Source organism: Melopsittacus undulatus, chromosome 1 (assembly GCF_012275295.1).
Source record: "Melopsittacus undulatus isolate bMelUnd1 chromosome 1, bMelUnd1.mat.Z, whole genome shotgun sequence".
Classification (NCBI taxonomy): Eukaryota; Metazoa; Chordata; class Aves; order Psittaciformes; family Psittaculidae; genus Melopsittacus; species Melopsittacus undulatus.
In genome coordinates, this window is record NC_047527.1 from 76,349,171 (window position 1) to 76,375,197 (window position 26,027).

Below are 26,027 nucleotides of genomic sequence, written 5' to 3' on the forward strand. Positions count from 1 at the left end.
GTTACTGAAATTTTTCCTATACATCATGGCAGCAGGTGGGCTTTATGAAGGGTCATGAGGCTTCCAGGCAGAAACAGGACCAGGAACAAGCTTTTCAGAGCTGCCCTCCCTCAGAGATCACTGGCTTTGCTACACACACACAGGTTCACAGACCCCAGCTGCTGGCCAAGGCACTGTCATCCACATGGGCTTGACTACCTGGTGGCTGCACACCTCAGAGCACCAAACACTTCAGGAGGCAGAAAGCAGGTCTTACTCGTTTCCAGGCTCTTCCCTCTTGCTAAGGCATCCATAATCTGCATGTTATTTGACACATCACAAGCAACAGTACAAAAGCGGAGTTAACAGTTAGCAACTGAAAACATGTAAAGTTGAGGATGAACTGCCCAGATAACACAAAAACTTGCAATGAAGTCTGACAGGTTTGATGTGTTAGTGTTCTGATTAACCAGACATGCCAGAAAGACGTAACATGTAAAACGATTTAAAGCAAAGTCACCTATTTCTAAGTGACCTTGTGAAAACCATAAACCAGATTCATTAGCACCTCTGCCTGTGGCATTTTTGACATAAGCAGCTCTGAATAACGGTCTATAAAGCCAAAACCAGAAGCACAAAACCACAGAATATCAGGACTGGGCTAACAATATCAACTTAGGTGATCACTATACCATTACCACTTCGTTTATAGAAAACCTTCCAACATATGTAAGCGTTGACATTGCCTTTCATTACCCATGACTCAAAAGACAAAATGATACAGTAAGCTTTACTTTCCATGTCTGTTTTAAAAACATAATTCTGAAACAGGACAAAACAGCCAGCATAAAGACATCTAGAACTGTACATTAATTGAAAGACAGAGTCTGATGACAGAGAGCTGGTCATTCACATCAGTTTTATTACATACACCACCATTCACTTCCTCTAGTGATTTAAAGCAAACTTTGTAGTTTTTACATTTTCTTCCTAAAAAGGCTCTGACAGAGTTGACAAATATACAGCGCAGCCTTCCTTTCATAACCATCCTTAGAGCCAGTAATTTATCAGAATTGTGAGCAATGACTATTAAAAAGGTGCCCAAAGACATGGGTCATGTGCAAGAAAAATCAAAAGCATTTCCCAATCCCTTCACCTTGCAGAGCCTTTTACAAAGTCAGTGAAGAATGATACCCTCTCCTTCACACAGTGATAAATATTCAAATAGACAGTGAAAGATTAGACCTGAGATGTATAAAAAAAGAGGGGTGCAATTTTAAATCTTACCTTCTGCACGTTGGGTTTGATGCACCGAACAAAGAAAGGATTTGAAGAACTCAGCGTTGCCATTAAAGAATGAAGAGATTCCTAAAACACGGGTAGAAAGAAGACAGCACTTCACAAGCTGACTTTTTCATACAAGCACCATACACCAGCAAAGGCTCCTGCAGTTTTAGCATTGCAGACAACATCTAACTGCAACACCTAGTGGCATACATCAGAAATGACTGTACCGTGTAAGTTCTTGCTTGTGAACAGACAGAATCAAGACACGCACTCTTGTTTCTTCCATTGCCCTTCTGATCAAAACTGTCATCACTGTTCTACAGTGAACACATTTTAAAGATTGATAGGAAGAAAACTGTTCACAAGGAAACACCAAATTAGAAAGTTGCTGTTTCAGGGATCTTCTGAATGACTACTTAAGACTTGGGACCCTCATTCCTAAACTGCTAAACTCAAGCAAGTCAAAAGGAAAGGTAAGAGGTCTAAGATAAAACTGAAATACCCACAAAACCAGATTTTGTCTTTTCATTTCAACCACCCCATACCCACTCATTTTCCATTGCCATCAGCAGCATTTTGGGCACAGGGAGTTCTCCCCTGTGTGGTCTCAATCTTTCTTGCTAAAAGGACACTGTGATAGTAAATATAAGCCAAAAAGAAGACAGAAAAAAAATTTAAAAAATTTGAAATAAAAATAGTTACTTTAGAATATAGAAGACATTTTTTACCAACACTAGATTTGAAAATACCGCCCTCTTGAAGCTAACTAAAACTGAGTAAAGCACAAAGCAGTAAAGAAAACACATCTTACTGAAAGACAATGCTAACAGCATTAAGCACACCATTTCACAGTTATTTCATGTGATAGTTAATTGCATTTAACAATAAAAGAGAGACTATAAGGTTCAGCTAGAAAAAATCCCAACATATTAGAAAACATTCCTAGTTTTAGAACTCTGAATGACCCAATACATATTAGACTATCAGTTGTCTGAACCTCAGCCGGGAGATAAAAATCACAAAAATCCCTCAGTCCTTTTATGATTATTACTTTAATTACACATCCACCCCTTTCCTGCCTGAGCCATGATTCTGTATCTTATTCCAACTTGCCTCATTCTGTATCATTAAGTATGATAAACCATTTTAAACTGAAGTCTTGCATTTACTTCGCAGAGATATAAATGTCTGTAGAAGAGCAGAGCCCAGGCTCTGAAGGGCCCAAAAAGCTAACAATAGCAATGTTTTACTTCTCAAAGGTGGCCTAGTGTGCCAGACAGGGGAAAGAATACAGAGCAGTCTGCCAAGGAGAGAGAAAATTCACTTGTAAGAAGAGCAACACTGTGCATCCTACCATATGTTTTGGAGCCAAACTGCCAATGGCAGTCTGTTAGAACAAATTCTTGCTTTAATCTGCAAACCAAGGGCTTTCTTGATGATTAAACATGAAGTGATAAAGGCAACAGCAGAGTTTTGGCTGTGCACAGGGCAAGAGGAGCAAATGGTGCAGTGACTGAGAACATAAATGACAGTTCTTGGTTTGTTTGCCTTTGCCAGTCTATAGACCAGAAGCGGCAGCAAACTTTAAACAGCCAGAAGAAAGAAAGACAAATATTTATGTATAAAGACAGGTATCCTACAGCCTCAGAAAGTAAAGGCTTCATTTCTATTAAACCTGTGTGCACCACCTATGGACAACTAAGCCAATTCTGTCAAGCCAGGCTACTACTTAAGGACACTGGAAAAAATGATCAGTCTAAACAAAAATGATTTAACCTATTTTCACATTCATCTGTTACAGACAGACATTATGCACAGTGCTGCAAGCCTCTAAATCACTGTCAGGTGACAAGCTAATCTGAAGTTTGCCCTGCTTTAAGCAACAGGCTGAAACAGATGGTATCTAACCTCAGCTATTCTGTGTGCACTCCCAGGCCCACATTAGGCAGGCTGTCAAATGGAAAGAAGAGTTAACCAACCTCCCATGAGAATAAAACCGTGAAGGCAAAGTTCTTATCTTCAGTTGAAATGAGATGGACTAATCCCTGGTAGGCTTTAAAACCTGGAAAAACCCACCCAACCTAATTCTTTGGGAATGGGATGATGACCTCTTTACAAGAGGTCAACCCTTTGTAAAGCAGCCCAGATGGCTAATGGTCAGTTACTGCAACTTTAGGTAAGAGTTATCAAAGCAACATTTTGAGTTCATGTTTTATCATGCTTTATATTGCCCAGGGGCCCTGATGGAAAAGAGAAGGAACATACATTATGTTATTTGCAAAATGGGAGCAAATACATGGTCAATTTTTATACAGTAACATCTTAAAGATCTACTTTGCACAGGCACAAATGATTAAGTGGAAACATTACTTTCAGCATCCCAGATTGCTAGCAAATAATATCACCTCACCACATGAAGCAGGTATTGTCTGAGCCAAGTGATGGTAGCATAAAGCAAAGGAATATTAGTGCTTTTTAATAAAAGACACCGTGTGTGCCCAAACATACACTCCTTGCTCTTCTGTCCAACACTTAGTAATAGTCTGCTAGGATAAAATCTGCCTTCAAGGGGTTTGAGTCTGCTTCCTTTTTTTTTCTTTAAGTGAATGAAGAGTGCAAATGCATATTAATTCAAACCAAATGAAAGACAACTAATCCAGACTTGTACTCATGCAATTTAGAAAAGGTTTAGTGCCAATCTCTCTCTTTTAAATAATTTGCAGATAAATTTTATGCTAGATTTCAATTTAGTGCCATTTTTGATGGGAAGGCTATAAAGCCTCATTAAAAGGTGTTTAATAAAAATGCTTTCCAAACTTTAGGTTAAAAAGCGAGGCAACACCTTAATGAGGTATTTATTCAGTACTTATTTTTCCTAGCATACAGGCAATGCTGTAAGGCTTTGTGTGATTCTGTGGTAGGTTTTAGATTAGAAAGAAAAACCAGGGCAAGAGAGCCCAACTTCATACATTAGCTTTAAAATGAGGACAAATAGGCAACTGGAAAGCAATAGGAACAGGAGTTCTGTGTGGACGGTGCGATGCGAAGGTTAGTGTCTGCTTGAAGACAGCTAGTTGAAGCTACCCAGTTTGCTTGAAGCTAGCCAATTTGTTGATTTAATAAGTGCAGTTTCACAGAAGAGACAGCAATGTTTTGATGTTGAAGTTTTGCTTGTTTTAATTCGTGGCTATTCTTTATTGATGTTGATCTATCACTGATTAGAGCAGAGATGACACATTAACTAACCTTGAACTGCAGACTGACAGTGGGTTTTCGGTGCTTGCTTCCACATTTAAGAGTGTCTTGATTGTTGCGACTTGAAACATGTTCAAACAGATCATAGACGAAATCGAGGCTGAAATGGGGAAGAAAAACGGTATCTCTAAAATGTATCTTAACAGACTATAAGGTTTACTGCTATAGAATGCAAAGGAAGTATTGTCCCCTAGAAAGCATCTCTTCCATCCAAAAAAATGATTAGTGATTTTGTCTATAATCTTTAATAAGCAGCAGATTTTGTCTTTGCAGAATTTATGCAGGGAAGAAAAACAAAACAAAGAAAAGCAAAACAAAACAAGGTGGTTCTTCTCCAGTCCCAAGATACCATTAGGGAAATGAACTTTGAAGTTCTAAAGTCCTTACTGCATTTTACTCACTCAACCAAAACTCCAGCTGACTGTAATCAGAATTTTACCTGAACAACGACTAAAACAACACTTCCAGCTTGCTTGCAGCCATGACACAAATAACCATCCATGAGTCTCACTTTCATACACCAGCTGTGTATTCTGTTCTCTACTCTATCAGCCATGAATCCTTCTCTTACCACTTCTACAGAAAACCAGACCTTTTAACTCAAGCTCCAGACAGATGTTGGTGCAAGAGCAAAGCCAGGCCCAGCAGCTTCAACTCATTTATTACTTCTACCTACATAGTTCAGCTGATAGATGTTGTCAGGTATGCCATGAAACCAGAATAAATGACTTAGAGAGGAAAATGCTTATCAACAGTTTCTCCTGCACAGAAGGGCTTAAGGGATTTACAAACAAGCAACTCATACAGCATGGCAGGATGACTGGATGGAATGTGTGGGGGCAACAGCTGAGACAGAAACACCGGGGCTCAGCTCCCTTCTCTTCTGTCACCCCTTTCTGTGTCCTGGAGTCTCAACCAGATGCATACAAAAAAGGGATATTGGTACCGCTCCAGCTTACATGGTGCCACTGTAAGGATTCTGAGACCTTACACAAGAGAATGACAAGAGGCATGCAGGTACCAGAGACATCTGAAGCCCAGACTTTCAGTAACATAAATCTTCATAGAAATTCTCCCTTTGAAGCAATTACTATACGGCAATTTGCACTGTGGTAGGTCTGACACTAAGCTTTCAAGCAAATTAGAGACTGCCAGAAATACAAGCAAATTAGGCAGTATGTGAAGCAAAAAAAACATGCATGGACACTGCCTATGAGGCACCCTGAAACCGTTAAAAACCATCATCAGCTTTCAGCATCTTTACTCACCACTGAGTAGCAAGTGAGCTCTCTAGCTACTTCTGGACTGAGAATGGATGAGGTACTATAGAATGTGGGGAAATCTGACTTTGTGAGAACTGATTACAGTTAGATCTGCTTACAGGCACCTCTGATATTCCTTCTGTGCTCATTTCAACTGTGTCAAGGTCTGATGCTATGCAAGATCTAACACATTCAAAAACCGCGTCAGAATTTGATGATACAACGCCCCTTAACATCATGTTCTAAACAAAACTTGCAGAAACTCACCTGCTTTCACGTAACAAGTTCAGAAGATCATCTCTGAAAGTATCTCTGTTCTTCTCCAAGATCCCCCTGACATCATACTGGACCTAACAGGAAAGAGCTGATTCAAACAACAAGCCAAGTAGTCAGGCACCTCTCACAGGAGTGGTACTGTAAGAAGTGCTGAGGGAACAGAGTGCTTTAGTTAATTTTGAGCAGCCTCAGGGCAAAATTAAGCTAATGAAATCTCTGTTGGGAATAATTTCAGCAAATAAATAAAAGAAAATTACCTCCCCGGCGTAGTGCTTCACTCCAAAGTTGTGAACAGCAACTCTTGGTTTTACATAAAAAGGATTGTTCTAATTGGAGGGAAAAGAAAAGAGAAAAATATTTTTTGGGGGAAGGGTGCATAAGGGAGTGGAATGATACAAACAGCCACATTATCCTTTCAACCCAGACCTAAACAAACCATTGTCTTCCAGTGAACTCCCCAGGAGATTAGCACTCCAAAGGCAAACAACCAATTTATAACAATAATAGGATTTGTTAGTCTGGGCTGCTTCAAATGCAGTAATAACAGATTTATAGTACCTAAAAAGGCATTATACTAAACCTGAACCCATCTGGCAGGACTATCTATTAAAGGCACCTTGAAATAAAAAGACACTATCTGAAACTGACAGTTATAAAGACTGGTGGGTACACTTGTATCCCAGAAATACTTGAAAACAATTCTAGGATCACAAATAAAGGTATCAGTAATCTGGACAGAGGGAACAGCAACCTTTCCAGAAATGACATCAAGGTGAATACTTCATTAAATCTAAGGAAAGTGAAGATGTAAGTAATTGAGTTACTGCAAGTTGTCAGAGCTCTAAAAGTAGAATTTCACTTATTCACCAACATGGAATCCTTTAACTGGACAGTAACAAGGATACATTCTTCCAGGTAACCTACTCAGTCTTGACAGTAAATTATATGAATTACCACGGAAGTGGGATCACATCCAAACCAGCCTCTATAACTGTGCATCTGTATATTTGAACCATGAATTTCTACAGAAGCAAAGAGACCATCCATAATTTGCACAGAAAACATGAGCAAAACACCACATACTGCATGCTGGGTATTCAGTTTCTCCAGCAATGTGGCATCAGTAGCTTGAGGAAAATGGCTCTCTTCATTGATGAGCGCCAGCAGCCCCAGTTTCTAGAACAGCAAGAAAAGGCAGAAGAGGAATTAGTGCACAGATGAACACCCATGTTGTCTCCAGTCTGGAAAAAATCACACTGTCCTTGAAGCTGTTGTGTGCAAAGAGTTGCAAAACCACCTGTACATGACAAAAACCCCAATCTCACACAGGCTGAAGGCAGGTTTTCAGTGCATACAATGACATTGTCCCTGACTACATATCCAGCCTCCAAGATCTCCAGGGATCAGGAGTCTCCATAATCTCAGGAGTTCGTGTAAACAGCCTTTCAAAAAATCTTCCACAAAACTATCTACTTAGTTGTCAAATCCACACCAACTTGCAGCACCCACAGCGCTCAGGAACATAGCAAAAGATACACAGTTTAACTAGGCACTGCGTGAAACACAACTTCCCTTTGCTTTTGCATACGTGTCTGTGTAATTTCCTTTGATGTTCCCTACTTCTCATACTAAAAGAGGTGGTAAACAGAGAAGCTACCCTGCAATTAATGTGTCCAGTAAGCTTCAGGCTCAAACAGCCCCTCAGAAAAACGCAGATCTCCAGCTGCACACTTTAATAAGCCATTTCCCATTGACCCAGAGCAGCTCCTGACAAACCACATGGTCCTGACTGGAGTCACGTTCTGACAGCTGGATCCCCTTTCCCACTACCATCAGTTTCTGTGGCAGCTTAAACTCACACAGCCACAGACCCCACTACAAAGATAAATTCATGCAGCCCACTTGTACTGCTGGCAGAAGTGAACATGGATGAAATGGTAATATGACTTCAGCTTTGTCATCTAGCCGGAGTTATAATTTCTATGTAGTGAACTCAGACTCATCTGCCCCTCACTGCCCATGTTGCTACCAATAATTCTTTGGAAACTTCATGCTTTTTTATACATTTCCTTACTACAAATCAGAACACAAAATTATGGATGAATCTAAAACTGGTAGGCAACAAATGAATATTACCTACATCCCATGAAAAGCCATTATGGGAGAGAGACACTGCCACTCTTTCTGCCTCCTCTTTCTATTCTTTTTTAATCATCTTCAAATATTGCTTTTGCATATAAACATACACTGTTAAAATTTATATACACATATTGAGCTTACAATATAATCTATAACATTGACACACATGAAAACAACCTGATTAAAAGTTCACTACTTAAACATGCAAGATCCACCATTCTCTTCACTGGTTCTTTGTGCTGGCAAGAGTTTTAAAGACATACTGCCACAGAATAAAATCTAGAAATAGGAACTGGCATCAAATATTTTATTACCTTTTCAATAAGATCCAAGCATTCTCCATTGTCTGTCCAGTCAATATCCTCCCAAATTAGTCCTTCCCTAAGGAAAGCAAGAAGGGTCTTTTTATTGAGAACTATGACAAAATTATTTTGAAAATAGAAACAGGAAGAGCTGATGAATATTACATTACAGCAAAATCAGCTTGCTTTTTAAAAAATACCCAGCTCCAGACATTTTCAAAGGCAGAAGCTGAGAACCTTGATTTCAAGTGAATACTGACATTTCCAATATTCTTCCAGATTTCACCTCTTACCTGCTGTATTCCAGTTGCTCCAAGGAAAAGATGTGCTTGTTGAAATACTCCTGAAGCTTTTCATTTGCATAGTTAATATTGAACTGCTCAAAACGATTTACCTAAAGACACAAGAAATTTTTATAAATGCATACATTCCAATAGTCTACATTGCAAACAAGGAAGTGGTTGAAGTCACAACATGTTCAATAATCAAGTCGACAAAGATATGTAGAACAATGCACAAACTTTTGAAACCTACCTCGAAGTTTTCAAATCCAAAGATGTCCAAAATTCCAATGGACTTGAAGTCTTCTTTGCTCCTGATTCTGCTGTTGATTTTCTTAATGACCCAAGCAAAACACTGAGAATAAAGTGCCATAGCCATAGAATCTCTGCTGTCTACTGCCTGCATTAGAGAAAGAATATACAGTGCATCAATCAACCCTGTAACGGAGAACTTACTAGGCTCTGCTGGTCAGCATCCTTTGCGATCAGGTTTGCACCCCTACGTACCTTTGACAGCAACTGTGTTAACAGTTACTGATCCTCACAATTTTAAGACTCAACAGTGTAGGTTATAACAGCTGTACATATATGTGGCTTTATAATTACTTTTAAAGGCTAAAGTATTCAAAAACTTAGAAATAATAAATTTAAGGTATGGAGGAAGCAAAGGACAGGAAGTAACATCTTAACTTACCCCTTACTAGAGGTCAGCATAATGCTATGTATACCTATTTATAATCCCTTTTTGGTAAATTACAAAATTATTTCTGCTGAAAGTTTTCAAAAACACCCCCCTGACACAAATGTCCATAAATATCACCCTACACAATCAGGATTTGAAAAAAAAATGGTAAGTAATCAGGCTGCATGAGAATAACAAAAGCCAAGGTATAAGTGCTGTCCAGAATGACAGAATGGGGGTCTATAGAGATTTCTAAAGTCCAATCATACTGTTTCCCCCTCCAAAAAAAAAAACCTATGTCATATTTTTGATAGCAACTCTGATGCATGAACTATGCTTCTCTTCCTGAGTGACCGATGATTTCCCTGGGTTTGAACACCAAGCCATATTATTTAATAAACCCTAAAACCATGTCAAAACTGAGATGCTCTGATTACCTGTTGTATGCTAAGAGGTGTTAGGATTTCTTCTCCCCTGAGTATCATTGACCTCTGAGTCAACGCTTCAGTTAGCTGAGTAGAGTCCAAACCCAGTAGTTCAGCAGATCTACCCAGAGCTGGCAAAAGAAACAAATATCTGTATGTCCTTAAATGTATAAGGTTATGAAGCTTATTATTATTATTGCTACTATCACCACCATTTAAGATGTTTCTAGAATTATGGGGATTAAAGATAAAAACACAACTAGAAACTCTAGGGTATGTTTTTGTTGCTCATGAATAGGCGCAGTACCAGAAATATGCACAACTGAAGGTATTTCACAAAATCATAGAATGGTTTGAGTTGGAAAGGACCTTAAGATCATTTAGTTCCAACACCCCTACCATAGGCAGGGACACCTCACACTAGATCATGTCATCTGAGGCTCTGTCTAACCTGGTCTTGAACACCACCAGGGATGGAGCATTCACAACTTCCCTGGACAACCCATTCCAGTGCCTCACCACCTTCACAGTAAAGAACTTCCTCCTTATATCCAATCTAAACTTCCCCTGTTTAAGTTTGAACCCATTACCCATTCTCCTATAGCTACTGTCCCTGATGAAGAGTCCCTCTCCAAAATCCTTGTAGGCCCTCTTCAGATATTGGACGGGTGCTCTTTATTGCTATATCTGAACAAACATTTAAAAGGCTCACCAGCCGAATCTTTAGACATACCAGCTCATACATTCAGATTTACATTTGAAGTATTGAAAGCGCTAAGAAAAGATATCTTCAGTGGAAATATCAGTTAAAGAAAAAATTTAAGCACTTTTATCAACTTGAGAATATTTCTGAAGAAGGACTTAGATTAAAATGGAATTTCACTACTATTAACGGAATAAATATGTGCCCAAGGTCTTCTCTAACTAGGAGCTAGCATTCAGCAGATGACCAATTATCGTTGCCTGTTAACCCTCCCCCAAAATAACATTTTAATCAATATTTACAGATGCTAAAAAGCAGTAAGACCCTTTCAATGTTTGTCCTTCCTATGGTCAGATATACTAGCAACAAATACAGCTTTCACAACCTCAAGAAACATGTACATTTGGATGCATAGCTTTCTTACCTGTTTTAAAGGACACCTGTGCCCCACCAGCAGTGATGAACTCAACATTTCCTAGATGCAAAATGCCAGCCAACAGCCTCAAAACTTCTCGCACTTCCTCCTTACTGAACTCCATCACTTCCATTGCAGTCTGGAATGACATGTGAGCTTCTTTACTAACACGCACACTGACTCCAAAATAGGGACAAGGACAAACCCATCAACTGTGCTGTAAGGCCTTATAAAAGCAAGTGAGGACTGGCCGAGGGCTGGCAAGAATTAATTCCTTTGCTTTCATTGCAGGTTGAATACACTGTCATACATGGCAGGGACATCTTTGTACGTGTTAAATATCACTCTGGTTTTAAGAAATCTCCTGATGTGTAAGGATGCTGTCATTTTCTTTCAAATTCTTCATTAAATTTGTATAAATGTTGGAATGCCCTACTGAGTTGTGCATCAGATGCAATTTCACTCATTTCCATTAGTAACTGGTAACTAAACATGCATTTTACTGGTGCAGTCTGACGCCTTAGAGCAAAACTGAGCAAGAAAAAGAGATCTATATAAAATGTGTGGAATTTCTGAATAACCAATATGGCAATGATCAAGGCTCAACTGCATAAATGAGGAGAACAGCAAATCTCAATCTAAAGAAATATTAAAACAAAATGAGGAACATACACTTTTCTCTGACACAACGTAATTGTTATGCCTCTTGAAATTACCAGATTTTCCAGATTTGTGCCTGATATGAGCCTGTCTGAGTGCAGATCACAGTTTTATATACTTAGAGTTAGACCATCATAATATCGTCACTGCAGGTGTCATGACAGACAACACATAACACATTTTACCTTTCATAAATCATCAATTACAAATGGAAAAGCCTCGGCCTCATCCTACTATTAAAAACATAGAAGAGGCAATGGTTGAAGGTTTATTTTGTACAGAAGATCTTTCACAGCAGAGCTCTAAGAAAGGGGACAGAACTAGGAGGTCATCTCTACCCTCACCATGCAGTTCTTCCCTGTCTCCCATTAAAAAGTTTCACTTAAGTAACACTTCCAGGACATAAACTACACTAAAAGTAAGCAAAGTAGACGACTGCAATTGGAGGAGACAGGAGACGGTGAACTGTGGGATTGCTGCCTGCCCCTTGCTCTGGGAACACAGCCCAGCAGCTTCAGCCCCTGCTCCAAGCCTGCCTACGCTACGGGCAGCACACAAGTGGCACCTGCCTGGCTGATTTCATGCTCTGCCTACCCTGGGCTGATTAGCACAAATTAAATGTCACAGTAATCAACTTAAGCATGTGACTACAATATAGATTAAGTTACCCACTTTTCCAGTACCTCCTTCCAGCATACTAGACTAGGGTTTTCACACTAAAAATAACTGCTGCATCCACTACACATTAATTTGCCAGCTTGACATATAGCTAAGAAAAAATAATTTGGTGAAGGGCATAAAACCAAGTATTTTGTCTGATTTTTAAAATCTAACATATATTACCTCCGTGATATAGTATGCAACTAGCAATTTTCCTAACAGTCAGTATAGACTACTTGCTGTAGCCAATTGGTGTGGGTATAAGACACAGAGTTATTCAGAGAAAGCCTCCCCCAGGACCTGGTTTTTAATCTGTGATTACATTTTCTTCAACTCTGTTGTGTAAATTACTCCATACAACTGGATCTCCCAGCTGCAACATAGAGAATCACACACACACATGCGTGCTTCACTCCCCATGAGCTGCACTGCATGCACATGTAGATGTTCCCCATTTGTAGATGCAACATAATCTGGGTAAAACTTTAGGGTGGAAAAAAAATTGAAGCAGACATAGCTGTAATATAAAACAATGCAGGGAAGGGAAAAGGCAAGTAAATGCCTTGCTGTCTTCCCAACTGCTATTCTTTTAATTCCAAAATATAACCCTTCCACTAAATTACAGCACACTTTGAAATGGTAGATTAAAAATCAAATACCAGAGGGAAGGTAAAGACATGCTCAAAATGACAGTGAAGTATTATGATAAAACGTAAGTCTCTGTAAAATTAGTGCCTCAGTGAGAGAGCTGCATATCCAGGTAAGCACAAGAAGGCTTTGTTCCCTGCTCTGCCAGTGGGCCCCAGACACCTGAACTTCCAGCATTTTTAAAGCATAAGGAACTAGGGAAACAACTCACAATGACTTCCTTGAAAGAATCTTTGTCACTGATTGTCTTATCCGCTATACATCCAGACTGATTCAGGTAGTGGTAGTTCTCCGGTACAGATAAGTAAAAAGCATCTAATCATGGGAGAAAAGAGGATGAGTAATAAAAAAGCCCAAAAAGCACCCCACAAATCACTATGTCAGAGTTAAACAGATCACGATTCATATGCTCAGAAATTACAATGATGTGAAATCCAACGGTTTATATTAAAAACAGATTTGGGCTTTTATTTTGCTGGTTTTTGCTTCATTTAGCTGCATATTAGAGGCAACTCTACTTTTTAGCATGCAAAGACAGCAGGCCCAAAGGGAGATGGTGAGACAGCTTTAGGCAATTTTGCACATACAGAATTGTCATTTCTTTTGTTCAGTGGATTTATTCTGTATGAGAAAGGATTAGAGGAACCAGAATTATTTCTCTCTGTTGCTGTGGAGTTATTTAGTACCACCAAAAATATTCAGCTAGAACAGAATGAGGCATGTTTATCCCCAGGTAATTTTCCCAGGGCTACAGCAGGAGCTGGGAGAAAAACTACCAGCAGCTCAGTGACAATCTTCAACTAAGCAGGCTGCTTTATCCAGCTGAGCTCAAGTTCACACTCATCGAATCTCAGCTGAATAATTAACCTATTTCTCTGCTTGGGTTAGTGGGTTTCTGCAGTTAAATTCTACACTACTGTCACCGTGTCCAACCACTAGCAGGAAGCCACTGCAGTTGTGTGGCTTGTGCTTTGTCACTCACCTTTCTCTCTCTCTTCTATCCCTGCCAGCAGAGCATAGAATATATGATAATTTCTTTCCCCAGGGTTTTGTCTTACTACACGATTCTGTCAAAGTAAAAAATAGTTTCCATTTAAGCAATAATTTTTAAGAATTTTTTTTATACACAATTTCAAAGAGAAATATTAAATCAAACAAAATTAACAGAGAAAAAGCCAACACCAACTTACTTTTTCCAATAAATCTATAGCCAGGAAGAAAAAATTTCAGTCAAGGAATAAAGTAAAAAGCAATTAATGCACAAGCTATTTATAATGTTCCTTCTTTCATCTGAGACAACAGAAAAGCAACATGGCCTTTTCTTATGCCTACTGCTATAACAAAATGAATAAAGTAGCAACAACAATGATATTGCAGCAGTTCTAATACCAGTATGTTTCCACACCTCCTGCTCCTCCATCCTGTAAAAACTGGACTTGTCATGTTCTGGATTTTAAACATCTGCTTTCTTTTCCTTTTTCATTTCCCTAAGTCTTGGAAACAGCTTTAAGGATGAAATTTGTCCCACTGCAAAAGCAGATTATGTTCAAAACACTAGGTAGGATACCCTGCATATATTCCTCATTTCTACACCTCTGCTTCTCTGGCAGAGCTGGCTTAGAGTGTAATTTTGCCAAATGCAGGATAAATCCAAGGATTTAACCCACCCAGGCTTATACTCCAGAAATTCAGCTGCTCTGCTCCTTCAAGTGCTTTTCCAGAAAAGTTAGAAGTTCATCTTTGGATATAATAAATGAAGGAAATAGATGACAACTGAAGTTATCCCAGGAACTCAGGCTGTTTTAGCTCACTAGGTAGGAACGTGTATGAGCCATGCCAGCGCTAGCAATACAAGAACCTGGTCCTCTGAGAGCATACACACCTCACCCCACCACAAATGGACATGTATTTGTGTGCATGAGCACATGCATAATTTGGCGTTACTGCTTCCCTTTCCCAGCTACATCAGCTCTATTTAATTGTGCATGTTTCCAGACAGGGTGAAAGGACAGACAAGGGCAAGGCACTTCTCTAGCAAGCCCTCCACAGAGGTACAAGGGGGAAGCCTGCAAGCAGGGGTAAAATCACCAAATGAGGATACAATCTATAATTCTTCCTCCCTGAATGTTTCCTTTTTGACAGATGTTCAGCTGAATGAACTTCCCAAAGCGGCTTGAGTTGTTGTTGTAAACAGTCTTTGCATTGCCAAAAGCCTCCATAATTGGGCTGTGAAAATACAGAACGACAAGAGCATTAACGTGTGACCAGCATGCCAACGGATTCACATGGGACTGCTGAAACGAACAGCACTCTGAACAGCTTGCTTCTGACACCCTCCTCAGCCTACATCCTCATTATTACCCTCAGTCATTAACAACAGGCACCCCAATTTTCTATGAAAAGATGAAGTATTCAAGCAACAGGATTAATGGTAGTAGACTGCTCTGCAGCTTACTCTGTAACTGCTCAAAAGATGCACACAATTCTCATTGCAATACTCAAATTATAAGACATCTCAGCACATGCAAGTTGCTACATCTGTATAGATGTAGGGAAAATAGTCCTTGTCCTAAGGCAACTGAAAAAGAAATAGTTATCAAGATACAGCAGGTAAAGCAGAGATGAAGCACGATAAACAGAAGCAATAGCATCTCAAATTGTCTTTCCTTTTAAATAGTTTAGAACCATGTGTTACTTCATTTGAACAGAGAGACAGTTTTTTCTGCTAGCACAGAGTGTCTCCAATTTATCTGATGTATTTGCTCATCTGTCTTATCAGTTCTCCTTATCCTCTCTTCCCTTAGCATGCTTTTATCTTTTGCACACTTCATACGTGCTGTATCTTGTTCTACCTTATCCTCAGGTTATACAAACCAAACTAATGGCTTCTCCCTCCCACCACTCATTTCCCTCACTCTGATTATCTGAATTTAGACCCCTCCAAAATGAAAGCCATGACTAAAGCTCTGTCCATTTCAAAACTCTGCTTCTTTTTGCCTCATTAAAATAGACCATTTTGCTCACAACTCTCTAGAGCAGCCAGGTAATTCTGTTTAATGGTGAATTTCCTCCTTTCTAATATTACTGTTCAGTAAACATGCCCCCATCTTTAATTACACTGCAAGCTCCTATTTCAATATCGAGGCTTATATCTTCTGGAAAAAAAATGCCTGTGTATTAAAGGACCTAGTACCTGCTCTCAAGAATAGCTTGCTCCACACAGGAGGTCTTCTCTTTGCAGGAGAGCTCCAGTGAATGTTGGCTCATTGCAGACAAGAACTTGAGAATCAGCTTAGTGCTTTCCGTCTTACCAGCACCACTTTCACCACTGAAAGAAGAAGAGGAGGGAAGTGTTTGCACAGTTCCTGCTGCCAGTGCAAAAGCTCTCTGACTGGCCAGCCCTCCCAGACATAAATTACTGGAGGTTAGGAAGACTGAGGTGATTAGAAATTATACCCAAACAGCTGCAGAATACCCCTTTAAGCTTGCTGAATATGACATTCAACAGAAAACCAAGCTATCTTCAGACAGCATGCCATTGTTCAGACAGCATTTCAAGGGACTGATTACATAAGGATGAACAACACCTATGAGGCAAGGAAGGGCGTTCTGAACACAACAGCTATCAAACAGTTCTTACCAACATGGAAAAACAACACCAGAACAAAAGCATGGCAATGTTTGGGGAGAAAGTCCAGATTATGAGTTAAGCTTGAAAAGTTTGGTATTACATTGCAGCGATCTAGCTAAGGAGAGAGCCCTTTTTTGAGAATGAGGAGGTTAGAGACACCAACGCATATCACAACACACAAAGCATACTAGCATAATTAATACTGATATTCTCAGTGAGCAATATATTTTTAAGCGAACTTCCTAAATGCCCAATCAAGTAAACCAGATTTACATCAGTTCAAAATACACACTTTTCACCTCCCAACATCATCAGAGATGTAAAACCTTTCCTCTTCATCCACAGCAGAACAAAGCTATTTGATGATGCTAGATTGAGACTTTAAAAATTGTTAGTTTTTAGGAAGTTAAATTAGTTAGCAAGCAATCATGCTGATGTAAACAGAAAGCGATATACTTCTCTTCAAAATCAACACTCTAAAAAAGGGAAGGCATAAATTTGTCTCATTTCTTCTATATAATTTCCCTTCAATTACATAGCCCTGTAATTGAAAATACACTGCAAGACATTAAGAAACAGAAGTTGCTGTTAAAAGTTTGTCTAGTGTGCTTACTTTTCATCTGAAGTCATGGCATTCCATCACAAGATGCAGCCTAATTCCTAGTTTTTCTATCTCCTAATTAAGCTGTACCTAATTCAAGTTTACTCCAGTTTATAGGAGATCTCATAATGAGATTTTGATCTCATCCTACTCTTTCCATTGTAGCAAGTGGGTGTCTCGTCACTGACTTTGATGGATCACAACTGGGCACATGGAGCAAGTTGTTTATTTGACAGTCTTCTGTTGTGCCACTGCTGAGTGATTTTAGGTTATGGCAAAGTATAATGATGCTTTCTGGATCAAAAACAGCAATGAAGAGAGGGACAGCCCAAGAAAGCAGCCTGGCATTTTTCTGCAAATGACTACTAACAATTACAAAAATAATCAGGGAAAAGGCATTCAGAAAGCTATGAGACACAGCTTGGTAGCTGAAATTTAAGTGTTTCCCAAGAAGAACTATAGAGTCTTTAAAATACTTCATAAAACTTCATACAGGATGTGCTACCTGCTGATATGCCCCGGCAAGTTCGATTCATCCATCATACTTACACCATCTCAGGCAAATTCTGTAGTATTTTTACTTTAGTTTTACTGTTGTCTGCCTTTTTTTTTTGTATTTATCCCTTTTCTCTTTGCAGGCCCTCACTCACTATGTTCCTGTGCCAAGAAAGGAAATATTTAATATTGCTTGTATTTAATATCCACCCCTTGTACAAAACATTTCTACTGCAAGCATTGAAAGAGCTTCACAAAACTTTGCAAAAAATCACCAAGTGATACGTCTTTATTCCTGCCTAAATTCTCACCCTCTGAGCAGCGTATAGCTCAACAGCAGCGATATGGGTACCAAAGAGAACATCAGCTCTTTCACTGACACCATCCTTCCTCTCATCCCACCCTCTTGGCCTGTGCTCTAGAGCAGCTGTAGTTCTATGGAAGCTGAAAATTACCCCACTGTAATTGAGAGCAATTCTACAACTGAGATATCCAAAGCTAATGGAAAATTATTTCCTGGCCTATCTCTGGTACAGTTGGTATTATGCACAATTATACACTCTCGATTTTTTCATAGAAACGAGAGGCCCAGAACTGGGTTAGGCCAAAGATCTACCTGCCCACTGTCATATCTTTGACAGTCACCAAATGGAGATGCCCAAGGAAGATGTATGATATTTTCCTTCAGCATTCTTTCAGATTCCAGCTATTTGCTGTTTCAGAGGGTTCATGATCTAAACCTAGTTTCTATGTGCATCTAACCCACAGCGGATTTATCATCCATGAGTTTCTAACCATACTCCCTTAAAAAGCATATGATCATGTCTTGTTCTTTCAGATCTGCCTCCTGTTAACAGCATTTGATGCCCTTTAGATCTTATATTGGAAGGAGAAACCAATAACTTATTGCAGCACTCTCTCTACTGTCCGTGATTCCATGGATAGGCCCCCCAGTTCAGGTTGCCTGTTTCCATTAGCCATTCCCACAAACAGAGCATACTATACTTCTGATCACTCCTCTGAATCACCTCAATGTCCTTCTGAAGATAAAGCAAGGGGGGAAAAGGCTTGTGCAAAATACTCAAGGCATGAGCAAAGGAGGCATTTACCCAGTGTCCTCTATTCATTCACTAATAACCGCTCTATTCAGCTTTACAATAACTATTGAGCACCAAATGCATGGGTTCCCAGAGCTCTCTGGCATGACAGTAGGATCTCACCCCTGAATGTTTTTGTTCAGCTTGGGGCCCATAATTTTATGTGTGTCAAGCTGGCTCTGCATTTTTTCTTTATGAAAGGTTTTATAAAAAGCAGTTATTATCCATGAGATGAAAATCAAGAATAAGAATGCTAAACTTTAAAGGTATTTATTTGACCTTACAGTACATATACTAATGGTAGGTTAAGTGGGATCAATCTTCCAGACTCCTTAGAAAGCCTACACCTACAAGAAATTGCCAAGGCTGGTAAAAGGGTGATGCTTTTTAGTGCACAGCCAACATTTCCGGCAACCTTTCCAACCCACGAGTTCAAGTGCCAGCTCATTCTACACCACTACATTCAATATTGTGAATATATTAAGTGTGACAGCAACCCACAAGGCCCCCACTTAGGCAATCTCTAGACTTTCTCCATGACTTGTTCTATGCAGGGCATCTCGCTCAGGGCACAGCAGCCTAGGCTCCAGACTGCCGCAGTGGAAAAGGGGTCACTGAGAGAGACTCCTCATTCTGAAGGCCATAACCCGAGTGAGGCAGCATCAGCACCACTCTAAATCACTTCTCAGTTCTGTCTGCTAGCCTTAAAACCGCAAAGACAAATACACACAGACAAAATAGGCCCCTTCAGCACATACAGTTCATCAGAGGCACATGTGAATTTTGGTGTGTCAGTCTCATATGAATGTCTTCCCATCACAAGTCTGGGTCTCATCCAAAGACTGGTCTTAGTCACATTGATTTTCAAGCTGAACAACAAAACCAAAAATGTCAGGCCATCATATGATAACACAAAAAACAAACTGCCGTCAGACTGATTTTACACTTATGGCACTGATTTGAATGTCATTCAGGGTGACTGTTGCTGCTCCTTCAACTGCTTTACACTTCTTTTTGAGTGCTTTCAGCTAATACTAACTGCCACTGTCTCAGAGAAGAGCATGTGTTTGCCTGTGCACAGTCTAGACCACTTTAAATAAAGCAGCCACAACAAAAAAAAAAAAAAAAAAAAAACAAACCTCCCCTGAAGATATTTTCCTATTCTTACAATAAAGGAGTAGAGGTTTGAACTTGGTCCTGACTTATGGACATCAGATAGATAATCATAGGAGAATGTGATCCCTTCCCTACATCAGGACAAGCTGTTTGGCTATTCTTGAGTAAGATGGACTCCCTTCATGCTCCTGCTGAGGCACCCAGCTGAAAAATCAGAAGATGTTGATATTATTTCCTTTTAACATGTCTGTTGGAGCATTAAATTTAACTGTGGTGGGCTTCCCCTCCTCACCCCCATTTTAAATTAAAGTGGACCCTGTGGTAAGGTTCGGATGAACATGAAGCTGAGCATTCACTGATGTAGATGTTCTTGTCTACATAAAAACAGATAAACAGCCAGATAAAGGATTTTTAGCCTGGGAGAGCAAAAATCCCATTTCACAACTCTGTGAAAATGCTAATGCAGAACTTGTGCATGGCTTCTTCAGTATGACATTTTGTTGACATTTTAGGCTGCTAAATCCTGTTTTTTGCAGCATTTTCATGAATTAAAATAAGCCCGTGTAACACAGACTGATAAACAAGCATCTTTGGATGACTCCATTTAATATCACCTCCTCTGCATTTCCTTCCTCTTCACCTCTGCTCTGTGTGGTTACACTGGAAAAGTGGTCTTGCGTTTATATTACACTTTGAGTCACTACTGATGACAGCTTTTAATTCAGGTTCTCGTCTTAACCTTCACATCTTACCCCACCCAGAAAAATACCCCAAGCGTTTCAAAACCGCAGAAGCTTTTTCGCAGGTTTTTGTGCTTTGCAATGCCTTAAGAAAGCAGCTCCAAAGCAGAGCTGAGCTAACTCTGGACGCCAGCAGAGGGCACTTCAAGTCCAGAGGATCAGCAGGAAGACTTCACCACCTCACCTCATGGGTGCCGCTGGGATTTTAATATCCAAAAGTTAGAAGGTGAAACTGCATATCAGAATGTAAAGCCTACGTGAACAATTCACTCATTTTAAATGGATGTAAGTGTTAACTGTGTTGTCATGATGCAACAGATTTTCCTTTATATCATCTCTTACATTAAATACAAGACCAGAATATTTGCCTGAATTCAGACACTGCAGAGCTCCACTTTACCATTTTTATCAAATACCAGTCACAACGAAGAAAGCCTGGCAGTGACTTGTTGCAACATTTAATTCTAAGCCAGTAAAAGATGAAGGAGGAATCACCAGGATGCTGAATCTGATAAGCACACTGTAATGCCTCCATTTCTGATGCCCCAAACTAAGTATTATGATTACAGGCACTTTCCTCAACCTTGTAAGTGCCACTGAAAACTTTCAGTAATCTTAAAAAGTCCTGCTTTGAGTCCTCCAGAAATACAGCAGATAATATTGGTTTAGAAAAGTAGATTTGACTTATTTTCCTTATTTGAATTGCGCGTTCCCCCAGTTTCTGTAGAAACTAAGTACCCTCACAAGGTTGTACTGTGACCACTGTCTAAAACACTGAACTTACACAAATCATTGTTTTAAAAGGGACTGCTAATGCAGAATTTCTCTACATTCTGGCTTATCTAACCAAGTTTTACCATGGTTTACACAGCAGGGACTGCTGGAGACTCCTCCAGAGTATCAGAGATTTCTGCTTATATCCTTTTTAGGACACAACCTGCTTTTCTCTTGGCAGCTTGTGGGGAACTGTTAGGAAAAAGAAGATACTTGAGCCAGTACAAAATGGCAAAAATACTGGGGGCCACCTGTTAGGCACCAAATATTAGTTTGGTTCCCAAAATTTGGGTACATGGACTGTTAGCAAATAACTACATGTGAAATCATGACTCCAGGCTAGCTATTTGCACATGACAAAGATCTTCGTACACTCCATCTTTTCTTGGGCTGTCACCTGGACTCAGCTTTGTATGCACAGTACTGTGTATTAAGTAACAAAAAGGAGAAATACACTGAAGAAAGCTGAAAACCACAATCAGTTCTCTCTGTCATTGTGCCGCAGCCAGGCAGAACCTGCCTAGAGGTGACAGCATGCAGGGACTGTGACCTGAGAACTTGCAGAAAGTTGGAACCAGACCTAGATGCGTTGCATGTGATCCACATTTCTAACAACAGCTCAGGTGCTGAACTACCTGGGCCAAATCCTCCTCTCACCCAGGAAGGCTCGCAAACTGGCCTGTAACCTTAAAAGACAATAGAAACTGTGTCCTGCAGAAGGTGCTGCTCTCACTCTGCCTCATTCCCCTCTCTACCCATGCCACGGTCCCATGGTTGTCACAAGGGCTCCCCTGTGGAGGTTGTGAGACAGCCGAAATTGTGTCACCTTCTGTCTGAAGAGCATTTCACACGTGCTGCAAACAGGCTTAATCACAAAACATTGCAAAGGTGAGAGAGGAGAGGGAAGGGAAACACAAGCTCTCTCATGTCACCCCCCAAACATCACCCCCCACTGGGAGCTCGATGACGGGTGCCACATGGCCATTGCCACCAAGCTGCCCCTCCTGATCTTGCAGGCAAGGCTTCAGTTTCCCTGCCTGCATTCAAGCCAACGCAGCTGAGCTGGCAGGCAGGGAAAGGGAAAAGAGCTGGCTGCGTTTTCAGCTCTTCTGGAGCAAGAAGGAAGGAGGAGCTGAAAGCAGCAAAAAGCTATTGAAATGCCAATTGCTCTCAATGTACATTGGGAAGCAACAAAATCCTGAGTACCAGTGCCACAGTGGCTCAAACAGGAAGCTATTTATCACCATTAAATTAAACACAACAAGATTAAGCAAGGAAGATTAATCAGGCAGAATTAAGCGGCTGAAATGAGAAGGGTTTTCTTTGCTATTCTTATTTACCACATTTCTCAAGTCTGGTAGGTTATTTGTTCTTCTCCTTGTGACACAGCATTTAGGGTTTAGTAGTAATGAACTACTGAGCTGCACAGGGATTTTTTAACTAGTGGGGAAAGCACTTAGGGTAACATTAGATGGGTGGGTAGCAAAAATGCACAAAAATACAATAGATTTTTTTTTCATTAAATGAGATTGGAAGCTGTATAAGAGAAAACTAATATTTTGTTAGAGGTCCACAGGATGATTCAGAGCAAGTTCAGAACTCTCTCCCGAAACTGATGGCTTAAAAACCTGTGTGCTTTTGGAGTTTTCTATGCAGTCCAAATCCATGCTCCTAAATCACCCTGGAAACCTCACCAGCAGGGGCAACCAAAACAGCAGGGGCAGCTGCTATTTACCTGATGAGGATGCACTGGCTGTCATGGCGCTTCCAAAGGCAGCGGTAGCACTCGTTGGCCACAGCAAAGATGTGAGGTGCGATCTCTCCCATATGGTGCTTGCTGTATCGTTCCATGGCGGCACAATCGTACAGTCCTGGGATGCTCTTGTAAGGGTTCACAGAGGCAACTATGGAGCCAATGTAGGTCTGCAAGCACACAGCCCCCACAGAGTTGTTATTACACACAGAGTAGAACAGATTAACACTCTTCTCAAATGAAACACAACAAATATACATTTGCAACAGCCTAGCAATCCCACCTGGTTGATGAGGGAAAGCATGAAGACACTGTCTATTTGGACTTTGGTAAAGAATTTGACACTGTCTGCCACAGCATTCTCCAGGAGAAACTGGCTGTTCATGGCCTGGAGAGGTGTATTGTTTGCTGGGTAAAAAACTGGCTGGATGGCTGACTCCAGAGAGTGCTAGTGAATGGTGTCACATCTAGTTGGTGATCAGTCACTAGCGGTGTCCCTCAGGGCTCAGTACTGGGGCCACTCTTGTTTTATATCTTTATTGATGATCTGGACAAGGGGATAGAGCGCACCCTCAGTAAATCTGCAGGCAACACCTGCACCGGTTGGACTTGATAATCTTAAAGGTCTTTTCCAACCCATACGACTGTATGATTCTATTTTTCCCTGTTTTCTTTGTTTACAAAAAGTTGTTTCCACCTCTGTCACATTTTCGTTGTTACCTTACCTACAGCACAGAGCTTCGTGGCTGTACAAATCCCTGCTTACAGATGCACAGTAATGCCCATGAGCACTGGTCTACAGCTGCTTCTCATGTGTTTGTAGGGACTTGCTGAACTTACTAAAAACCTGACTGTTCCCGAGGTATTGGTGCAAAAGTCCATATTTCTATGTAGAGTACCCAAGTCCTTCCCTACTACTCATTTTTAAAACAGAAGTAGCAGACACTGTGGTAGACACTAGCACCATTATGTGCTGTTAGATCCTAAGAAAAGCACGTGAACTGGCAGATGCTCTCAAAACACTCGGTTTCTGCAACTTAATTTATTACTAGTTTGCTGTGCAATGGCAGCTGATTAGGCATTCATTTGTATCCCACTGCAATTAGGGAACACATCAGTTAAAACCACACAGGTAGCAGCTTATACCCATTCCCACTGCCTTAATTCATTAGGCTGCAGTACTCTCATCATTTGCAACAGTCTATTTGCGATGCTGTTCACTTTCTCAGTCACCCTCTATGCACGTCAACACATTTCTCAGATGAAATTGAACTGAGGTTGGAGATAACATGAAGCATGCTCTCTCCAGGATTTCCAGCACATCTGGGGCACGTGGAATTAATTGATATGTGCAGTGTTACTGCTGTGATGCTAATTTCATTTTGTCAAGCACCTTTTCTGCGGTTGCAGGCAGGAAGCTGACACCTGGCTCCAACAGCCTTGCAAAGCCTCCAGCCCTGCAACACGGTCCCCATGTACAGACAGATGCTTCACCAGCAGTCAACCCTCTCATGCTGACAGGAGCCAGCTGTGAAGCTGACAGCAGGACTGGGGCTCTCTTCACCTCCTCAGCACCCTACCCAGAGGTCTGGGTAAGGCAAGCAGCATCTTGCACGAGACAGAAATGCAGCCCCACGTGCTCCTGCTGCAGCCTCCCTCTTCTCCTGGGGGCACTCACTGAGACCAGGGGCCATCATCTTCCCCCACCATTTTCCTTTCTTCTCTGCCAGTCTCTTCCACAACATTTACATTCCACTTCTACCTTACTCCCTCCTCCTCAATTCAGATGTAATTATCACTGTGTATCAGCTCTGCTTTCTCACTGTTACATTCCCCATTATCCACCTGTTCATCCTCCATCACACCCAGCACAAGCAGCAGCTTCAAGCTTTTGCTAAGAGGACTACAGCAGTGTCCTTGAAGTTATGACAATTTTATTAGCTGTGAGGGGAATATTCCTTCTTGCTGTAATTCAAGTACCCTTTACAGAGCTGGGAACTTTCAGTCTGTGTGTTTTATAACCCACCCCACCCCCCCCCCCCCCCCCCCCCCCCATGCTGTGCAATAGCTCAGAAGGTCTCATGTAGAGGAAAGATACCATTTCAACACAAGATCATATCACAGGGCGATTACAGCACTGAGACAACAGCTTAATTTCCTGGGATCATCCCCTCTTGGGCTCTTAAATAACTAACAAGGAAGTCTCTAAGAACAAACGTCCCCAGCTGGATATTTCAGCACAGACTGCAGGAGCAAAATCTTGAGAGATTTTTTTGAATACATAAATACAGTGCAAGCACAACCAATCAGACAATTACAGATCTTGTTCTTTACCTTGCTAAAGTCTGACAAAAGCCTTACCAAACTGTAAGAACAGTAACTTGAGGCACGCCATCACAACAGATGCCATGGCAAAGAATAAAATTAAAAAAAAAAATCCCTATGAAACATGGTACCATCTAACTCCATAACTGTAAGCATCCACTCTATAGATTCTGCAGGATCAAGCACCTGACAGTCCAACATCACCAGCCCACAGATCTTCCTGTGATAGATACAGCACTGGCAAAACTGTACCACCACTGGTTACAGTGTGACTCTTATTGCTTCTCCTGTTGCAAATGGTAAATAATGTAAGAGGTGACAGCAGCCCGCTCTGCACAGACTTACTTGACATGAGGCAGTCTTTCACATGGCTTAAACATTACTTTCAAAAACAGTATCAACACTTCCAGAATATTAGTAATTACTGAGAAAAAGAAAAGTCAGCTGGCTTCATTGCCATGTAAGGTACCATAGAGAAAAGGTAGTGTATCATGGCAATAACAGGAACCTGGTGAACAGCA

The 26,027-nt window shown here is 40.6% G+C and overlaps 1 protein-coding gene across 1 annotated transcript in view; it reads right to left on the reverse strand.

Moving 5' to 3' along the window:
• MYO10 (myosin X) overlaps positions 1-26,027 on the reverse strand; it is a 157,081-nt gene that overhangs the window by 52,185 nt on the left and 78,869 nt on the right. The window contains exons 4-19 of the mRNA XM_031052807.2: positions 23,164-23,351; positions 16,168-16,302; positions 15,076-15,200; positions 14,165-14,178; positions 13,957-14,041; positions 13,186-13,289; positions 11,016-11,145; positions 9,901-10,019; positions 9,035-9,181; positions 8,794-8,894; positions 8,513-8,579; positions 7,143-7,235; positions 6,317-6,385; positions 6,051-6,133; positions 4,513-4,621; positions 1,267-1,347 (exon numbers count right to left, since the gene is read on the reverse strand). Of these exons, the coding sequence (XP_030908667.2) occupies positions 1,267-1,347; positions 4,513-4,621; positions 6,051-6,133; positions 6,317-6,385; positions 7,143-7,235; positions 8,513-8,579; positions 8,794-8,894; positions 9,035-9,181; positions 9,901-10,019; positions 11,016-11,145; positions 13,186-13,289; positions 13,957-14,041; positions 14,165-14,178; positions 15,076-15,200; positions 16,168-16,302; positions 23,164-23,351 (1,650 nt within the window). The remainder of the gene's footprint in view (positions 1-1,266; positions 1,348-4,512; positions 4,622-6,050; positions 6,134-6,316; positions 6,386-7,142; positions 7,236-8,512; positions 8,580-8,793; positions 8,895-9,034; positions 9,182-9,900; positions 10,020-11,015; positions 11,146-13,185; positions 13,290-13,956; positions 14,042-14,164; positions 14,179-15,075; positions 15,201-16,167; positions 16,303-23,163; positions 23,352-26,027) is intronic.